Below are 17876 nucleotides of genomic sequence, written 5' to 3'. Positions count from 1 at the left end.
ATTTGTTTTACTTGACGAATCGTACATCAACAACTGTAATCATGACTGGACGTGGAAAAGGAGGAAAAGCCCGCTCCAAGGCCAAGAGCCGCTCCTCAAGAGCCGGGCTTCAGTTCCCCGTGGGCCGTGTCCACCGTTTCCTTCGCAAGGGCAACTATGCCCACCGAGTAGGAGCCGGTGCACCGGTCTACTTGGCTGCCGTCATGGAGTACTTGGCCGCTGAGATCCTCGAGTTGGCCGGTAACGCCGCCCGTGACAACAAGAAGACGAGAATCAACCCCCGTCACTTGCAACTCGCCATCCGCAACGACGAAGAGTTGAACAAGCTTCTCAGTGGAGTCACCATCGCACAGGGAGGTGTACTGCCCAACATCCAGGCTGTACTTCTGCCCAAGAAGAGCGCTGCTGCAAAGGCCGGCAAGAAGTCTTCGCAATCCATGGAGTATTAAAGTTTCCAGTAAACTCAAATCAACCGGCTCTTTTCAGAGCCAACACAAAAACAAAAGAGACGAAATGTACCATGTTTGTTGACTCGTTTCCTTGTGAATAACTTTCATTTAATAAAATGGGACAGGATATTTATTGATAATAAGTGATAAATAAAACATAGGCCTAACAATATAGCGTTGTAGTGTTGGAAATGTATCATTGTCAATTGCATGCACAGGCCAAACAGTACTTCACGGAGGCATTACAGGCGATTTCCCCCATCCATGCCCCCCTGCCTTCGCGCCCTTAAAATGCTATAATATTGGTAATTTCCCCATAGGTGCCCTTTACAACTAGAGAAAATGCCTTGTTGTCTGCATGCATGTAATATTTTGTCAGGCATGTATTATTAATTCATTCGTCCATCCTGGAAATAAATAATTTGCTTTTAAAAAGACCCGCCCTACAACTAGGCATGTAATTCTTATCTTGAAATAGGCCCAAGTGTAGCCTACATGTAATTATTTTTTATTTTTAAACAAATACATGTACATGTATACAGCAAAACCATAAACCAAGAAACAATAAATCACAACTTAAATTTCAACTTTGTTTATTTTATTATGAATGAGAAACAAACCATACTTTGTGGTATGTGGAAACATAAGAATACAAACAAAATAAAAAGTTATTGAACATGACTATTATTATTACTGTTGATTTTTAATATCCAGTAGCATATTTATGTACCAGTACATTAAATACTGAATTTCGTTTTCGGAAGAGTTGCTTAAATTATTCTGTTCTTTTGAGATTATCTCCAATGGATATTTTCCATCTCTCATTTGCTAATCTCCTAGTCTCAAGTTCAAGTCTGCTGGTACTCTTTGTTCACTCTTGGACCATCCACTACTAATTTCTAAATGGTGGGGGCGGATCAGTTGATCTTATCTGATTAGCTAATCTCTGTCTTTTGAGATAATCTCCTTCTCTCATCAGCTAATCTCCTAGTTTTAAGCTCAAGTCTGATGGTACAGTTTGTTCACTCTGGGACCATACACTACTAATTTCTAAATGGTTGGGCTCATCAGTTGATCTAATGTGGTCCGCTAATCTTTCCGTCTGATCCGCTAATCTCCCAGTCTCATCCGCTAATCTTCTAGTCTCGCTCTCAAGTCGTTCGGTTACATCAGCTAGTCTGCACGTTTCATCAAGTAATCTCTGGTCATCAACTCTATCTGGAATGGTTGATTCTTCGTCCATGAAATCTTCATCCAAATCTTCATTATTGTTTTCTATGGCAGTCATTTTTTCAACTGGGACGTCGTCAAGCTGCTCTTGCTGCTTCTCCTTTAAGATTTGCTCGGTGAGTTCCAGGGATTCGTAACGGACAGTCTGAAGGCGATATAGTCCATCGTCCTGCTTCTTGTATCTGAATCAAGATATTACATCAACCAGTTAGAGTCAGTAATTCAACCATCCTAGGGGCCCATAGGGCTATATTTATGCTTGTGTGATAACTTATTTAATTCAGATTCGGAGATAGACGAGTTACACACCTGAAGCGGCTATGACCAGATGGCCATTTGAATTTGTGCTTCATCTTAAGATGTCTTGTTAACGTTGCTCCACATGAATAGCGAGTATTGCAAACATGACATTCATACGGTTGCTTCTTCTCATCCTTCAAGAGAAAAAAAAATAAAATGAACTTTCAAAACTGACATTACTATCAAGTTTCTTTGAATGAGCCCACAAACCACAGGTCTCCTTTTAGGAGAACCAACAGAGCAGTGACTGACTCTACACTGAAACCTATGAACCCCTATAAATAGGCCAACATCTTTCCTATTTCCTCTGTCTCCTGCGATGACTAGAGCAAGTTAGTCGAAATGTTGAGACCACTATGAGCTCACTCTGCGGTAGTGAAGTTAATAACGAGAAGTCCCCTCGATCCACTAAAGCTAAGGTAGTAGTCCTGGCCAATTTTCTACCTTCCGCCAAGGCAGTACCTATAAAGCAGGGCATTTCTTTCAGAACTGATATGTCTCCTGAATTCAAAAAATCTACTTGGTGGTAGAAAAAATATAAAGCATAAAACATATGACTCTAATCACATATTTGTATAATTCCCAAAATGCCCTTTCTTTTTAGGTTTGGCTTTGAGCTGTGTCATGTAACTTAAATTTTGCGTCCTGAGTGGTTCATTGACAATTCATGTCAGATTTGATAAAACACCCCCCATGCCGTTTGGGATATTCACCCATAACACAACATTCTGCATTATACAGGGATGTGAACGGCCATTTGAAAAAGAAAATCTGAACTGTGAGCGCAGGGCGTAAAAGCTTGCTAGCGCGAAGCCCGCTAACATACATTTATCTTTGGTTTTGGAGGCCCTACTCTGTAATCTGGGTTGATCTTAATATTAATAATAATAATAACAAAGTCTTATATAGCGCACGTATCTACCAAACAAGGTACTCAAGGCGCTGAGTATGTACCAACTTTCAGAAAGATAGGTTATTGCAGTGATGAATTTTGAGACCCAATTATTTTGCACCTTATAAGGGTTTACAAGGTGCTACGGCGCATTAAGCAGCCAAAGCAAGGAACACCGGGGCGAACCCCTGCTCTTTTCGATAAGTGCACTGGGTTCTTTTACATGCGTTACACAACACATAGGACCAACGGCTTTACGTCCCATCCGAAGGACGAAGCAATGGTTAAGTGTCTTGCTTAGGGACACAAGTGTCACGGCTGGGGATTCGAACCCACACTCTGCTGATCAGAAACACCAGAGTTTGAATTCGGTGATCTTAACCGCTCAGCCACAACACTTCCACAGACCCTAGTACATGCCTGTGTTTGACTTACCCCATGATTCCTCATGACGTGTTTTTTCATAGTAGACATAGTTCCAGCTGTATAGCTACAGTTAGGTTCGTCACAAATCATGATGTTGGTAGCATGTGTTGTAACATGCCTCCGTAAAGCACTGGTAGATTTACATCTGTAAAAGACAGATTCAAAATTAGTTGGGCCGCATGGCCGAGCACAGTTCAGAGCAACGAACGCAAGCTCTGTTTTTTTCATTCTAGCAGAGTGTGGGTTTGAGTTCCGGTCATGTCACTTTTGTGTCCTCCTATGTGACACTGAACTACAATTGCTTCTCTCCACCGAGAGGTTAATTGGTTCTTGTGATTGATTTAGCCTAGAAGCGAATATTTGTTGCACTGGCTGTATAATCTCCAGGGACCTGAGATGGTTTATGGAATGAATTAAAATGGCCAAGTGACCAGGGGTTGGAAGCGCTTTGAAAGTCCCTTCGGGTGTGAGAAATCGCGACATAAAAGTCAATTATTATTAGTATTTGTTACATTGACAGCAAGGCTCGATATTAACTCTGGACCTCAGACCCAAGCCAGTATTTTAAGCAATTTTCATTTTTCAATCGACTAATAGCAGTAATACCTGATTTTGTAGTACCTATGTTGAAAATGAACCTGATGTGTCTTTCAGTTGATATGTGTTTTAAACATCGGTGGATTAATGGTCAGAAAGTAGGAGGGTTGACTATGTGCTTACCTATGATCACATAGATCACATGAGTATGGTCTGTCGGACGAGTGCTTCCATTTGATATGTGACTTGAGCATTGATGGATTAATACATGTCATATCACACTTTGGACATTTGTAGTGATTTACTGCAGGAAAAAAGATAAACATGTACTAAATAAGACACATAAAGAAATAGTACATGTAAAACTAGATCTTACAATGTGTAGAGTGCATTTTACAATAATGTTTCCTAGTATCAATGCACTAAACATTAGTGCCCTGTAGCATATTTCACAAAACGCTTGGATAAATCTGAGTTTAATAGAACGAGTAACTCGTCCTAACTTAGGTTAGGATGAATGCATGGGTATGAGAATGCATTCTAACATATGTTGATACGGAACTTAACCCGTCCTAAGTCCTAAGATTAATAATAATAATAATAATAATTTGGGGGGCTAATCGTCCTTACTCGCAGCTAAGAGCTGAACTGCGAAGGACGCGGCTACAACATGTTCGAGAAGCAGGCAGCCAGCCACATCAACCCATTATGACCACGGAGCACAGCCAAGATCGAAAGTGTTTGATTTTTTCCTGAGGGAGGAAAACCGGATAGTCTGGAAAACCCTCGTGGCACAGCAGAGAACCAACGCACAACTCAACTCACATATGGCCCCGACCGGGAATCGAACCGGGAATCGAACCAGGGTCACCTTGATGAGAGGCGAGCGCTTTACGCACAAGCCAACCGTGCCACCTATTAATCCTAAGTTATGAAGAGTTTGGTGAAATCGACAGCTGGTTTGTCTCAGCTTCCTGGGGAGCACACTGCCTTGAGCTGCCCTAGTGCTCCAAAGGTTTTTTTTCATACACAATAAATGTTGATGAATTGAATTGAATTGAATTGAATTGAAGGTACCCATTTATACCCCTGGGTAAAGAAGGTGTTGCTCATTTCGGAAGATGCGTTACATTGACTTTATACTTACCATGATGTCTCATGTGGTCTCTTAGCAACCGCTCATTTGCAAATATCTTGGAGCAGTGAGAGCACTGGTAATTCTGTACTGAAGAAACAATGAAAATACACCAGCTTTTAGAACGCTATCAACCAATCATCTTTTAATTGATTTAAACCTTATTGCTTACTGTAAGTGCTTGGAGTTATCAGGAATGTGTGCTTCCATTCATTTGGGGTTATTAGTCTTGATTTGAAGTGAGTTTGGAAATTCTCTTGAAAGGGCACAAGCCTGATGTTTTGTTTTTGAAAGGGCAAGGGCATCAAGGCAATTTCTCCTTGGTAAAGGGCATCTGTATGACGAAATTGTACTTTTCTACTGGAACTACCTCAAGTGGCACCAAAGCAATAACCAATGGCAACCAAATGAATTTGCTAAGCAGTATTCCCTGCTTAGCAGCTCTTTGAAATTGGGCTTCATTTGGGCACCAAGGCAATGGCAACAGAAACACATTTGCTAAGCAGTATTTTTTGCTTAGCAGCTTTATGAAATTGGGCTTAGTTTGAATCCTGTGATTTTGTTTGTAATACTTACGTTCTAAGGCCAGCTGTCTTGCTATGTGATCAATGAATTTCGCTCTGTTACTGAACAAACTTCCACAGTCATTGCATGCAAAGCGTTTCTCTTGTGTATGGCTTCGTAGATGCTCAGCTAACTTGTACTTAGTCTTAGTAATTGTTTCACATCCTACAAGACAAATTAACGGAAATTAGGTTGACCCTTGCGATAATACAGAACAGTCAGCGAATTACTTTTCAGGAAAATGATGCGTCAGAGTTAAGACCATCAGTCAATGATTGTGTATGACCTGAAAACAACTATGATTATGTAAAGACGGTTGATATCAGTTGCCGTTTGAAAAAAATCTAGTAGCAAGAGTAGACCAATTCCAACTTCTGCGACGTGTTTCTGCCGGGTTTCAAGTTACTTACTTCTCAATCTTTACACTTCAATTTATATCAAACAACTAGTTACTAGTTATGGTAACTAGTTGTAAATACTAGTTACTAGTTATAGTTTTTTCTGAAACATTACCCTTTGTAAGCCAAAACTTCCAGAGAAAATTTAGCAAATTTAGAAAAAAATCACTGTAGTCTCGGTGAAACAAGACCACAACAGAGCCCTTTTCACAGCCAACACCCGAGATTTTGTTCAGAGATTTACACATAGTTACTAGTTAGTTTATAGTAACTAGTTAGTTATAGTTAGTAATACTGGTTAGTTTCGTCAAAACCATTACACTAACCTTCCCATTGACATGGATATGTTTCCTGATTGTTGACCATGACTGGATCATCAACCATCCCATGGTTATCGGCGTGACGATAGTAATGCTCTGCATTATCGGTAAAGAACTAAGGACAAACAAAAATACAAATCGACAACATTGGAAAGAGGGTAAGAGGTAAAATTAGGGTACAATTTTAACCCAGCAGTTGTTTGAGTTAAAAAGTCAGATATTTTCGTACAGATTTTCTAAGCTAACGAAAGGAAATTGTCACTGTTATTAGATCTTTTGCACAGCGCACTCACACGCTCCTATCCTGTTTGCATTATGGGAGTCAAAATTATATTCCTCGACTCCCAAAATGGTGGAAATGGTCGACGCGCATTGTTGGGAGGTTCTTTCTATAGAAATCTATAGACCCCCTTGCTTAACACAAAACGCTAGGCCGTGAGGTCTCTCAAACAGAACACTTGAGAGTCTTGTATGCTTTGTTTTTGAAAGGGCAAGGACACCAAGGCATTTTCTACTTGGTAAAGGGCACCCTCATGAGAAAATGTTTAATTTCTACTAGAGCATTTCAAGGGCACCAAGGCAATGACCATGGGGGCAAGTAGGCAATCACCTTCGTTGCCTCTGTGAGATCCAAGGGGTTTAAAGTTACATATATATTTGGTTTGCGGTAACACCATGTGTGTGTGTCTACTTGCCAGGTAGAGTTTGTTCTTAGAGAACTGTCTTACTTTATTCTACTACCGCAGAGTAGATTGTTCGGGTGTTTGGGAGACTTCTCAGTTCTGAAATAAACTGTCCTGCTTTTAATCGCTTTTAACAGGACAGTTCTTTTCTTTCAGAACTGAGAAGTCTCCCGAACACCCGAACAATCTACTCCGCGGTAGTAGAATAAAGAAAGACAGTTCTCTCAGAACAAACTCTACCTGGCAAGTAGACACACACACATGGTGTTACCGCAAACCAAATATATATTGATACCTCACCATGCAATGCCTAAAATCCTATATACATAGGGTCTATAGTTGTTGTCTTACCTCGCAGTTGTTCCAGAAGCAGAGAAATCGTTGTGGAAGATCAGGTATCATGTTTCTTGTCATGGAACCCAAGATGCAGTTACCAAAACTATTCCTCGATTGCTCCTGTAAAGCCCACCATTTGATCTTAGCGTGATACGCGTGGAAGTATAGATGGCGGATCAACGTAACGATCCCATCTGTCGATGTGAACGTACATTCTGCCCATTTACAATGTAGCTCCTCAGTCTCTGTAAATAAAACATAATACACAGAACAAAACTATTATTCTCAAAGTTTTTAGAGAAGGAAAAATGACAATAATCAATTTGTAGGATTTGAAACTTTGCATGGTGGAAGTATAACTGACAGAGGTTTGCGATAACACCATGGGAATATTTCTTTTGAGTAGTGTTGGTTATGAGAAGAACCAGTGGTTAAAGACGCTCCGTATACGCGTACAGGCCTGATACTTCACGGAGGCAGCGAAGGCGATTGCCTCCGTGTCCCCTGGTCATTGCCTTGGTGCCCTTGAAATGCTCCAGTACAATTTTGAAGTTTCATCATAGGGTGCCCTTCACCAAGAAGAAAATGCCTTGGTGCCCTTGCCCTTTCAAAAATGAAGCATACAGCCCTGCGCGTAGTTTACGAACTCAACCTCATATGTGTTGTATTGGCATACAAGGGGGTGAGTCGACGAGTCCTGCACTAGGAAGAAAGGACACGGTGGATGCTCAGCTTGGGTGCAGGATTCAGACTGACGGCCTTGTGGCCAGCTTGGGAGCTGGCCTCTCATGCCGTCATGCCTGACTGATTTATTATTATGTAACCAATCACCAATCACCACCCATGTACGTAATTATGTAGTGATACAATTATCGCAACTATTCTAGTCAACATTCATTGCTGTAGTAGTGCTACTTCACAGGGGCAATGAGGGCAATTGCCTCCATGTCCCCTCCTGGTCACTGCCTTGGTGCCCGTGAAATGCTAAATTTCCTGATAGGGTGCCCTTTATAGAGATGAAAATGACTTGGTGCCCTTGCCCTTTCAAAAACGTAACAAACAGGGCTGGCTGCTCCTTAGACCTACTACAAAAAAAGGACACCCTCGATACAAAAGTATCCAAATGTCACATACCTTCTGTTGATAGGACAATATCGTAGTTTTTGTAGTTTTCTGCATTAACACAAGTAGGCAATATCTTATTGATGTGGTCGTTAATGTGGGACAGAAACATCCCCATGCTGCTGTGCGTGATGGTGCAGTTGTCCCATTCACATCTTAATCGCATTGGTCGTTTCTTCAATCCGGGTCCCATGATTGGTTAATTTTTTTTAATCCAACGTATCTGTCTCTGAACACCTGGAAAGAAATTTAGACCACAATTAGTTAATATAAATACTTCGCTGAAAACTTCAACATGTTAAATTTGTGAAGCAGCTAACTAACTATTCTAAATCTAACCTTGGCCTTGCTAACCTGGGGACCAATTTCATTTAATAAAGTTTGTTAAGCCTACTTTAAACTTAGTTAAGAATGTATGATATTGATATGATGGTTTAGGCCAACGACGTAGACAAAAGGTAAGCACAAAACTTTTTTTTGTCAGGAGTCAAGCACTGAAATTGCGATAACGTAACCCTCCTCCCGGCGCTACAGGAGGAGGGTTACGTTTAATCGCAACTGAACTAGCAGTAGCACTGCGAAGCATGCCTATATTTATTTTGTAACATGACTCAGTCAACAATCCAACATCCATGCATTGAGAATGAGACTGAGTCATGATTTTGATTTATATGATAATAAAAAAACAAAAAACATTAATGTAATTGTTATAAGTTGTAATTCGATGCAAACAACAATTTAACAACACAAAATCAATCTATGCATACTCAGGCTGAACTGAAATTACAGCCGGCTGCCGCTGTCAGTGTCAGTGTGACTGACAAGTGACAGCTCAGTGACACTACGCTACGAATACGATGTAGGCCTACGTACGGAAAGAAACATGCTAAATATTAAATAAAAAGTAACTGAAAAACAAACAAACTATCATGAAAACTACCGTTAAAAAAGCTCAGGCCTGCCATTCATTCCTTTTTATATAGTCAGATCGTCCACCCTTCACACCACCGATGTCCTTCCAAGCCTGCTGCCTGTGCATGTGTGACAAATTGTAACTCTTGTATGAAGACTTTTTTTTCTTTCTAAAAACTGTCATTGACAAAATCTTTGCAAATAATAACAGGCAACCGTTCGGATACGGAGTGTGCGGCGATAACAAAAAATCAATAAGCTACGACAGATAACAGATCCGAAGAAATACTTCAGTTTTTCCGAAGAGGGCGCTGTTGACAAAGTGGATCAAAAACTTTTTCTTGGTCGTGTTGTTGACTAAGAAGATTTATGTGGCACCGTTTATGACCTTATTACAACACCAATATAGAATGAATAGGACGAAACGCAAAATTTTATGTTCCAGTCATAATGATTTTTCAGAGCAAAGTATGTTAAGCAAAATAGCGCCATTGATTGACAACTTCAAAGACTCTTTCCTCTAGTGATTTATACCCTCACAAATAAATTTAATAAGCCCCGCCTCCCCTACTTCGGTGTGTGTAACATAACATGACATAACAATTAAAATTTATATGGCGCAATTTCGTCAAGATCATAGCGCACTCGAAAGAAATTAACTTGGAAAAAGGTGAGTCTTAAGGACTTTACGAAAAGCAGAAAGAGTAGTACACAACAACAACAACAACAACAACTCACTGTAAACACTTGTTGTAAAGGGAAGCACAAATCAGCATTACCTGCCGCTTCATTTTTATTTTATTTGAATTATACAAAAATAGATATTCCATTGACATAAAACTATAGATAATCCTTATTTGCTAGATCAGTGAATATTAAGACAACAGTTATCTTGAATACAAATAATGGTTTTATCCCTCGCGGAGTTTTTAAGTTTGGCGCTATAAAGGCCAGCCATCATGAGTTCAGTTCGCATAATGTTTTTGTATAAAGATAAACACGGTGTGGATGATCATTGTTTTCTAGGAAATTTGAGTCCATCAATAATGCTAATAAATAGTAAGCAATAATTCAGTTAAAGGCAGTTCACACTATTGGTAATTACTCAAAATAATTATTAGCATAAAACCTTACTTGGTAACGAGTAATGGGGAGCTAATGATAGTACAACACATTGTGAGAAACGGCTCCCTCTGAAGTGGAATAGTTTTTGAGAAAGAAGTAATTTTTCACGAATTTGATTTTGAGACCTCAGATTTAGAAATATTGAGGTCACGAAATCTGAAAGCACACAACGTCGTGTGATGACGAGGGTGTTTTTTCTTTCAATAATATCTTGCAACTTTGATGACCGATTGAGCTCAAATTTTCACAGGTTTGTTATTTTAGGCATACATTGAGATACAGCAAGTGAGAAGACTGGTCTTTGACAATTACCAATAGTGTCCAGACTGTCTTTAAGAGTCACTGCATGCTCAAAGACGGAAACCCACACTCAAACCACCCGGTCACCCAAACGTTTGAGATGGTAAGTCACTACCCTTTGCCTGCATTTGATTTGTTTTTGATTGTTTGCTTTCATGCCTGCACAAAGCATACCGGACAAACCCACCAACAAGATGCCAGTTGAGGAGTCCACAACGGGGCACTTGTTGCCGTCTTCCTTGGAATCGGGGGGGGGGGGGGGGGCAGGGGTTCTGAGCAGGGGGTGGGAGGAGGTCTTGCCTACTTCCCCATCTCCTTCCCACAGTTATGGCTTGCCCACTTTTACCCTGTGCTTGTACACAGCGAAGGTGCGAAAATGCGTTGACAAATATTGGGACGCCCTTCAGTACACAAACTTCGGCGAAGCTTCTTTCCCCAGTGCGTGGACTACCCTCTCATTTTAGTTAGGATGGTGGGGTATGTACAATTATTATTGCAAGTAAGAATTAATTTGACAATAATATCCCTTGTGTGAGTACATAAACTCCCTAAGCACAATAGATTTGTCTTAGCAAACAGTTTCCCATCCAAAATTATATTAAAGGCAGTGGACACTATTGGTGATTGTCGAAATCCTGTCTTCTCACTTGGTGTATCTCAACATGTACATAAAATAACAAACCTGTGCAAAATTTGAGCTCAATCGGTCGTCGGAGTTGTGAGATAACTATGAAAGAAAAAAACACCCTTGTCACACGAAGTTGTGTACTTTCAGATGCTTGATTTCGAGACCTCGAGTTCTAAACTTGAGGTCTCGAAATCAAATTCGTGGAAAATTACTTCTTTCTCGAAAACTACATCACTTCAGAGGGAGCCGTTTCTCACAAGGTTTTATACTATCGACCTCTCCCTATTACTAGTTACCAATTAAGGTTTAATGCTAATAATTATTTTGAGTAATTACCAATAGTGTCCACTGCCTTTAAGTTTGCATTAATTGTTGTGACTGGTGCCCCACTCATATTTTGCTTAAATATTTTGTCAAGCAGTTTTTTTCCTGCTAAACAGCTACAATATTGGTCCTAGACCGATGATAGCCCTGGGGAGTTTCAGATATTTTTAGTGCCCAAAAGTCTGAAGTGAATCAAGTCATGCAACCCATTACTACTCAGTTTTTATTTCTTTTCATACTTTTATATACAACCAATTTCTTAAATATTAAACTCTACACTGTACATTAATTAAACTTCATGCTCATCTGGACAAAAATATTGTCAAAGTTTACCAATACCAATGGATGGAACAAAATACTGAGCCTTATCCATCTTTTACATAGAGGGCGCTTTTCTCAGATGCCCACTCACGAGAGCACATTATTAATAACTAAAGTAAACTAATAATCCCATTAGCACAGATTCCTCATTACACATAAAACTATACCAAGGTAGTTTCTTCCTATACATTATACAAAATGTAATGCCCAAATATCAATTTGGATTGATCATAATTATACATCTTTTGGTGGTGTTAGAGGAACACCCCCCCCCCAAAAAAAAAAATGGTCTTCCAACTCCTTGCCATACTTAGGGGGAGGTACACGTTTGGTGATTACTCTATAAACATTAATGGCAATAAAAATTACTTGGTTTTAAGAGCCTGCAGGGGTTCCATTGTATAAATCACTTTGAAATTATTTCACTTTAAAGAAAATGTATTCTGGAAAAAACCGAATAAGGTTTTAGTTTTTATCACCCCAAAATTTGCATTTGAGAAACGTTACTGTCAGATATATTTCTCAGATTGTTTACATTTTTTCTTCCATAACTGCTCGTTCCTGATAATGTCAAAAACGCAACCATTTTTTTGTAATGACATTACTTTTTACAGTTACATGTAGTTTTAACTGGATTTATAAACCAATCTAACGGTTAATGATGCAATCGTTGTGGAGTAAACAAAAAATTAACTAAAGTTACCGCACTCTCACAATTGTTCTTTGATCATAAATAAAATAATAGCCAGTAGGCGGGACAATTCTTGTATGATTTAAATGTCGCCTGACCGAATCCCAAGACTGGTTTGACTAACAACCAATGGACAAAGCAAGGAACACATAGGTACTGGCCTTCTTCTTAAAAGCAAAGTTAAAGTTCACCATCCAAAGTGTCAATTTCTTTATCCGTTTGGAAGCAACTTGTTGTAGCTTGATAGTGACAGAATCCCTGTTACAGCATTGAGCGGAGTCTTTACCCCAACGCGGATGTACTCAAACTCCATTATAGTTCCATAAAGTCCGGCTTGAAAATAACGTAATCCATTTTTTTTCCCCAAGTGACAATAAAACATTATTCTATTCTATTCAATTCTAACAGCTTTGAGTGGAGTCTATCCCAATGCAGATGACACGCACTTAAACTCCATTAGGCGGCTCACCCTGAACGCCTGAAATAGTCTTGCTTCAAGTCGTCTTTCATGAGGTGTAAAGTAATAGCCTTGTGGAGTCTATTCCAACGCGGAGTCGTCTTTCATGTGGTATTAATACAGTACATCAATATTTCTTATGAGGATTCCATAAAATCCGGTGGTGTTTGAGGGGTGGATAGATGTGGAGGTGACGGAACATCACAAGGTTCCGTTTCAACAACTTCCTCAGGACATCCGGAACATCTCGGATTATCATAATAGGATGGATCAACTTGACTGAGAATATCTCTACCTTCTTGGAGTAACATCTCTTCTCTTTTACGAAGTTCCTCGTTTGCGATTTGTAGCCGAATGACCTCCTATAAATTAGAAAATACCAAAGAATATGGGTCAAGAATTCAGGATTTACAGTTTACACGTCCATGGAAGGGTTAACCAGAAAGGGGGGTGGGGCATGGGAACCGGGCACCCTCTGGAGGTACAAATAAAGTCCCCAAATGAATTGTCCGAGACATTTAGAATATCCCCTATATAGTCTTTGTCCTGAATGCCCGCATTCTAACTTATAAAAAAATATCTGGTTCACTGTGTTTGTAAAACAATAATAAGTATCACATGTCTTGGCGATGGCCCTGACATAATTATTTACTAATTTAAAATTGTACTGCCAAATAAACACAAAAATAAATAAATAAACTCTTTACATGATACATGTTTTTGTTTTCCTTCAACTACTATACGTACCTGTTGGTTATGTGCATCTTCGTCTTTCTTCCGCTGTCTGCTCCGAGCTGAAGACTCTCTGTTCTTGTCTCTTTTAATTTCACTTTTCAAAACCTGAAGAATAAAACAAACAATTTAAAATACCCTTTAATCACTGGTGAGCAAGGACTACTCGACGTTTCAATCCATGTTCAGAATGTCTTCATATAAATAGAAGATAAAGATAAACCAGGATGGGTAGGGGAAGCAGTTCAGTCCATTTTGTTTTTTACTTGATTGGAATAGTATTACATGTATCTGTCGATACTGAAAGTAATAAAGTGTATTGCTTGCGGTTTTCCCGTTGGTAGACAATACAAACTGAGGAAATATTTCAGTATTATTAAAAGCTACAAAGACGGCCCAGGGTCCAGTTTCATAAAGCTGCTTAGCAGAAAATGCTACTTAAACAAGTTTCTTTGCTAAGCAAAAAGTGAGTGGGGCACTATAGCAGTCGAAACACTGTTATTCATTTGGGATATACAGAGTGATGGATAATAGCCTATTTCGCTAAGCAAGGTATTACTTAACTTAGCAGGTTGTGTACTTAACTCACATAGCTCAAATTTATAGAGCTTCATAAGAAGAAAAGTTTGCTGAACAGGTTTCCTCTAAAAATAAATGAGCAGGATACCAGTCACAAACTGTACATGTACCATGGTAGTTTGGCTGGTAACCTTATTCTGATAAGCATAATTTTGCTGTGCTATGAAATATAAAGCTGCTAACGGTAAGCAAGTTTTCGTGCAACTATAGCAGACAAATTTGTTAAGGCGTAAGCGTATTTCACTGGTTTGCATTGTGCGATCATTGTTTTGTGCAGTAAAGCAACGGAAGGTTAGCATGCCTTTTTGTATGCTTACTTTTCGTCAGCATCTCTATGAAATAGAAATTACACAGTAAGCACAAAGTTGGCCGCTAAGCAGCTCGATGGTACCCTTGAAAATAAAAACCCTCTACGATTCCAAGCACACAGTTAAGGCACAAGGAGGGGCGGGAGGGGGGTGGTTCCAAACCACCATGCCCTATACGTGATAACGAGTAACTTTCTTTTGTACTCCCCCTGCGAAAAAAAATAAAAAAATAAGTAAACAAATAAAACAATACCTTTTGTTCCTGCAGTGAGTTTGGTTTAATCGGCTCCATCATGGCTAGAAGCCCCCCGCCGGAACCACGCATTCCCCCGCTATGGGTGACGACTAAACCCGATACCATCAACTCCATTCGGACACCTTCTCAACCAAACTATCCAAACCGAAAATGGACGATGTGTCTTCTTGGAGAACAGTGAACAACAATTCAAGACTCAGAAGTGGGGAATTCCAGAACAACTGGCAGTCATGCGTCCCTGGAAAACACATAAATTATGTTGATGGTAAGTACATACACACACTTCAGTGAAGATCTTTATGCAATTGTTTTATCATTGATTAAAATTATTGAAAGACAAAATCGGTTAATTTTTGATTTTATTATTAAAATAACAATTCAATGGACAAATATTAAAATTACAAGGATTTTCCTGTGTACCTCATTTCTGAAATGATGACCATTACATCTGTCAACCTGAATTTTACTTTCCCCTATTTCAGTGTTTATTTATTTGCTATTAATTTGTTAGTTTAATAAAGGCAAATAATTGTTTCTGTTGGCCTGTACGCACTAACACACCAGATTATGGAGTCCATATAATTACTTTACAAAAAAACAATTCAAAGACCCTGAAACACAAAGGACATTGTTGGATTTTATCGACGCAGTTATCTTTAAACGCTGGGAATTCCCCACTTTCACGTGTACTGGAAATCCCCAAGTCTCTAACGAACAATTAATATAGGCCTGTGAAAAACTAAATTATGTTCCGCGTAATGGGACCTAGATATTAGGGTCGTAGGCTGGACTTTTTATTTATATTTAAAGGCATCGGACACTATTGGTTACTTCTCAAAATAATTGTTTAGTTATGCATATTATGGGATACACCAGGTAATGAAACTGGTCTTTGACACTTTTCAAAGATGTCCAGTGCCTTTAAAGGAAAGGTACGTTTGGTTATCACTCTTAAAGGAACACGTTGCATTGGATCGGACGAGTTGGTCTATAGAAAGCGTTCTGTGACCGTTTGTTATAAAATGCATATGGTTAGAAAGATGTTTTAAAAGTGGAATATAATGATCCACACAAGTATTACTCAAAATTGCACGGTTTTCCTTTTACGTCGCGAACTAACACAGTCGGCCATTTATGGCAGTCAAAAATTTGACTCCCATAATGGCCGACCGTGTTAGCCGACGAGGTGAAAGAAAAACCACGCAATTTCGAGGCATATTTTGTGTAGATCAATGTATTCAACGTTTACAACATCTTTCTAACCAATGCATTTTATAACAAACGGTCACAGAACGCTTTTCAAAGACCAACTCGACCGACCCAAGGCAACGTGTTTCTTTAAAATTAATGACAATAAAGAGTTGCTTGGTAATAAGTACAGTAGCTTTCGATAGAGCATTTTGAAGATCATTTCACTTTGAATTTATGTGGTTATAGAGAACAAATAATAGGTTGTTATCCCCCAAAATTTGAATCTGAAAAATGTTACTCAGATTGTGTTTTCCAATTACGGATTATTTTAAACGATAACTCAAAAACCCTACGACCTTTTGGAATGATTGTTCACATTATTAGTTCCTATATAGTTGTATATTTGTATGATTTAAACAACTCGAACGGTTTCAAAAACCACTGGACACAGGTACGAGTAAACATCATGCCATATGGCAACATCTTTCTACACAGTGGTGCACAAGAGCTAAATATCTCAAAATGTCTCGACACATGATGACAATAACAGACACAATGTCAAGTATTATTATAAAACACGAAAATACGGTAATTTTGAAAACCCTTAGTCTAAACAAATTTATTAGTATTGATCAGCAGTTTGTACAGTCTTGTTTTAGTGTTTAAAAAAGACTGAGACTGAGAAAGAAGGTCAAGTACTATGGAAAAAAAACACGATTGATTCTTTAGGATCAACAGGATAACGCCAAACATTTTTTTAATTTGTTAATGGCCTTGTTGCTGTCTGCTTGTTTGCCACACACAAGGGCAGGGTCGGTTGTGGGCGGGACGACTGTCGGGCCGGGTGTAGTGCTAGATGTGGCCATGGGCGTTTGACTCTGTTACCGGTATTCGGTAATTAATTATATTCAATGCTCTGCCTTTTTTAAAGGTACTGGACACGAATTTTGTCAAGACCAGTATTTCAACTTGGTGTATCCCAAAAAATGCACAAAATAACAAACCTGTGAATTTTGTTGCTCAGTTGGTTATCAAAGTTGCAAGAGAATGAAGATACAAAAACACCCTTGTTGCAAACTTTCAGATGCCTGATGTAAAAGGTTTCAAGCATGAAGTCTTGGAATGTACAAATATTCTTGAGTGAGTACCTCTTTCTAAAAAACTACACTTCCGAGGGAGTCGTTTCTCACAAGTGTTTTATACCATCAATGAGTTCTCCATTCATGCTTAACACATAACTATACGTTAACAATTATTTTTTTGTAGTCACCAATGTCCAGTATATCTTGCTCTATGCTTTTGAAGTGCTATGGTCTGACTATGGATACATTTTCTAAGCGAACCACAGGGACATGTAAAGAAAGCAATTGCCGACAAAGAGTTTTGTCTGCAATTGGAGGATGATTCCATGATTGTGTATATCAATGGTTGTTTAAAATTTTAACAAGAATGGCGAAGTTTGAAAAAAAAAAAAACACGCTTCCCTTTTTTTTCGGAACTTGGACGCAAACATAATTTTTTGTTTACATGTTTGGGGATTCCCATATCATGTGATATCGATCAAAGAGCCGCGTTCAGTACGTGCCTGTGGCCCCTGTATAGTCATGCATTGCTCTGACGCAGGGAAATCCCTCATTAATAATAACCATAATATCATAAT

General features: G+C 39.1%; 3 protein-coding genes across 6 annotated transcripts in view; 1 reads left to right on the top strand and 2 right to left on the bottom strand.

Moving 5' to 3' along the window:
- The first annotated feature begins 41 nt into the window (after positions 1-41).
- LOC117301556 (histone H2A-like) lies at positions 42-951 on the top strand. Its single transcript, XM_033785585.1, has one exon. It carries the CDS (start codon positions 42-44, stop codon positions 447-449), a length of 408 nt encoding a protein of 135 aa, XP_033641476.1. The 3' UTR covers positions 450-951.
- A 74-nt stretch (positions 952-1025) lies between these two features.
- Positions 1026-9513, bottom strand: LOC117301555 (histone H4 transcription factor-like). The gene is made up of 10 exons (XM_033785584.1): positions 9333-9513; positions 8405-8629; positions 7286-7515; positions 6258-6366; positions 5546-5698; positions 4982-5059; positions 4018-4138; positions 3307-3442; positions 1989-2113; positions 1026-1861 (listed from the first exon to the last, which is right to left on the bottom strand). Exons 2-10 carry the CDS (start codon positions 8583-8585, stop codon positions 1429-1431), a joined length of 1566 nt encoding a protein of 521 aa, XP_033641475.1. The 5' UTR covers positions 8586-8629; positions 9333-9513; the 3' UTR covers positions 1026-1428.
- Positions 9514-11885: 2372 nt separating this feature from the next.
- Positions 11886-17876, bottom strand: part of LOC117301265 (CCAAT/enhancer-binding protein alpha-like) — a 27024-nt gene continuing 21033 nt past the window's right edge. For all 4 annotated transcript variants that reach the window (XM_033785143.1, XM_033785145.1, XM_033785146.1 and 1 more), the window contains exons 2-4: positions 15023-15263; positions 13898-13990; positions 11886-13512 (exon numbers count right to left, since the gene is read on the bottom strand). In XM_033785143.1, coding sequence (XP_033641034.1) covers positions 13288-13512; positions 13898-13990; positions 15023-15139 — 435 coding nt within the window. In that variant the 5' untranslated portion in view covers positions 15140-15263 and the 3' untranslated portion in view covers positions 11886-13287. The remainder of the gene's footprint in view (positions 13513-13897; positions 13991-15022; positions 15264-17876) is intronic.

Source organism: Asterias rubens, chromosome 17 (genome assembly GCF_902459465.1).
Source record: "Asterias rubens chromosome 17, eAstRub1.3, whole genome shotgun sequence".
NCBI lineage: Eukaryota > Metazoa > Echinodermata > Asteroidea > Forcipulatida > Asteriidae > Asterias > Asterias rubens.
This window is presented reverse-complemented; position numbering and strand designations above follow the sequence as displayed.

What these genes read in the sequence shown, in the direction of transcription:
- LOC117301556 (XM_033785585.1), top strand. Translation starts at nt 42, where the DNA reads ATGACTGGACGTGGAAAAGGAGGAAAAGCCCGCTCCAAGGCCAAGAGC.
- LOC117301555 (XM_033785584.1), bottom strand. Translation starts at nt 8,585, where the DNA reads ATGGGACCCGGATTGAAGAAACGACCAATGCGATTAAGATGTGAATGG. An exon ending in TATTGTCCTATCAACAGAAG is followed by an intron (nt 7,516 to 8,404) that starts GTATGTGACATT and finishes TTTTATTTACAG; the next exon opens with AGACTGAGGAGCTACATTGT. An exon ending in AAGACAGCTGGCCTTAGAAC is followed by an intron (nt 5,060 to 5,545) that starts GTAAGTATTACA and finishes TTGTTTCTTCAG; the next exon opens with TACAGAATTACCAGTGCTCT.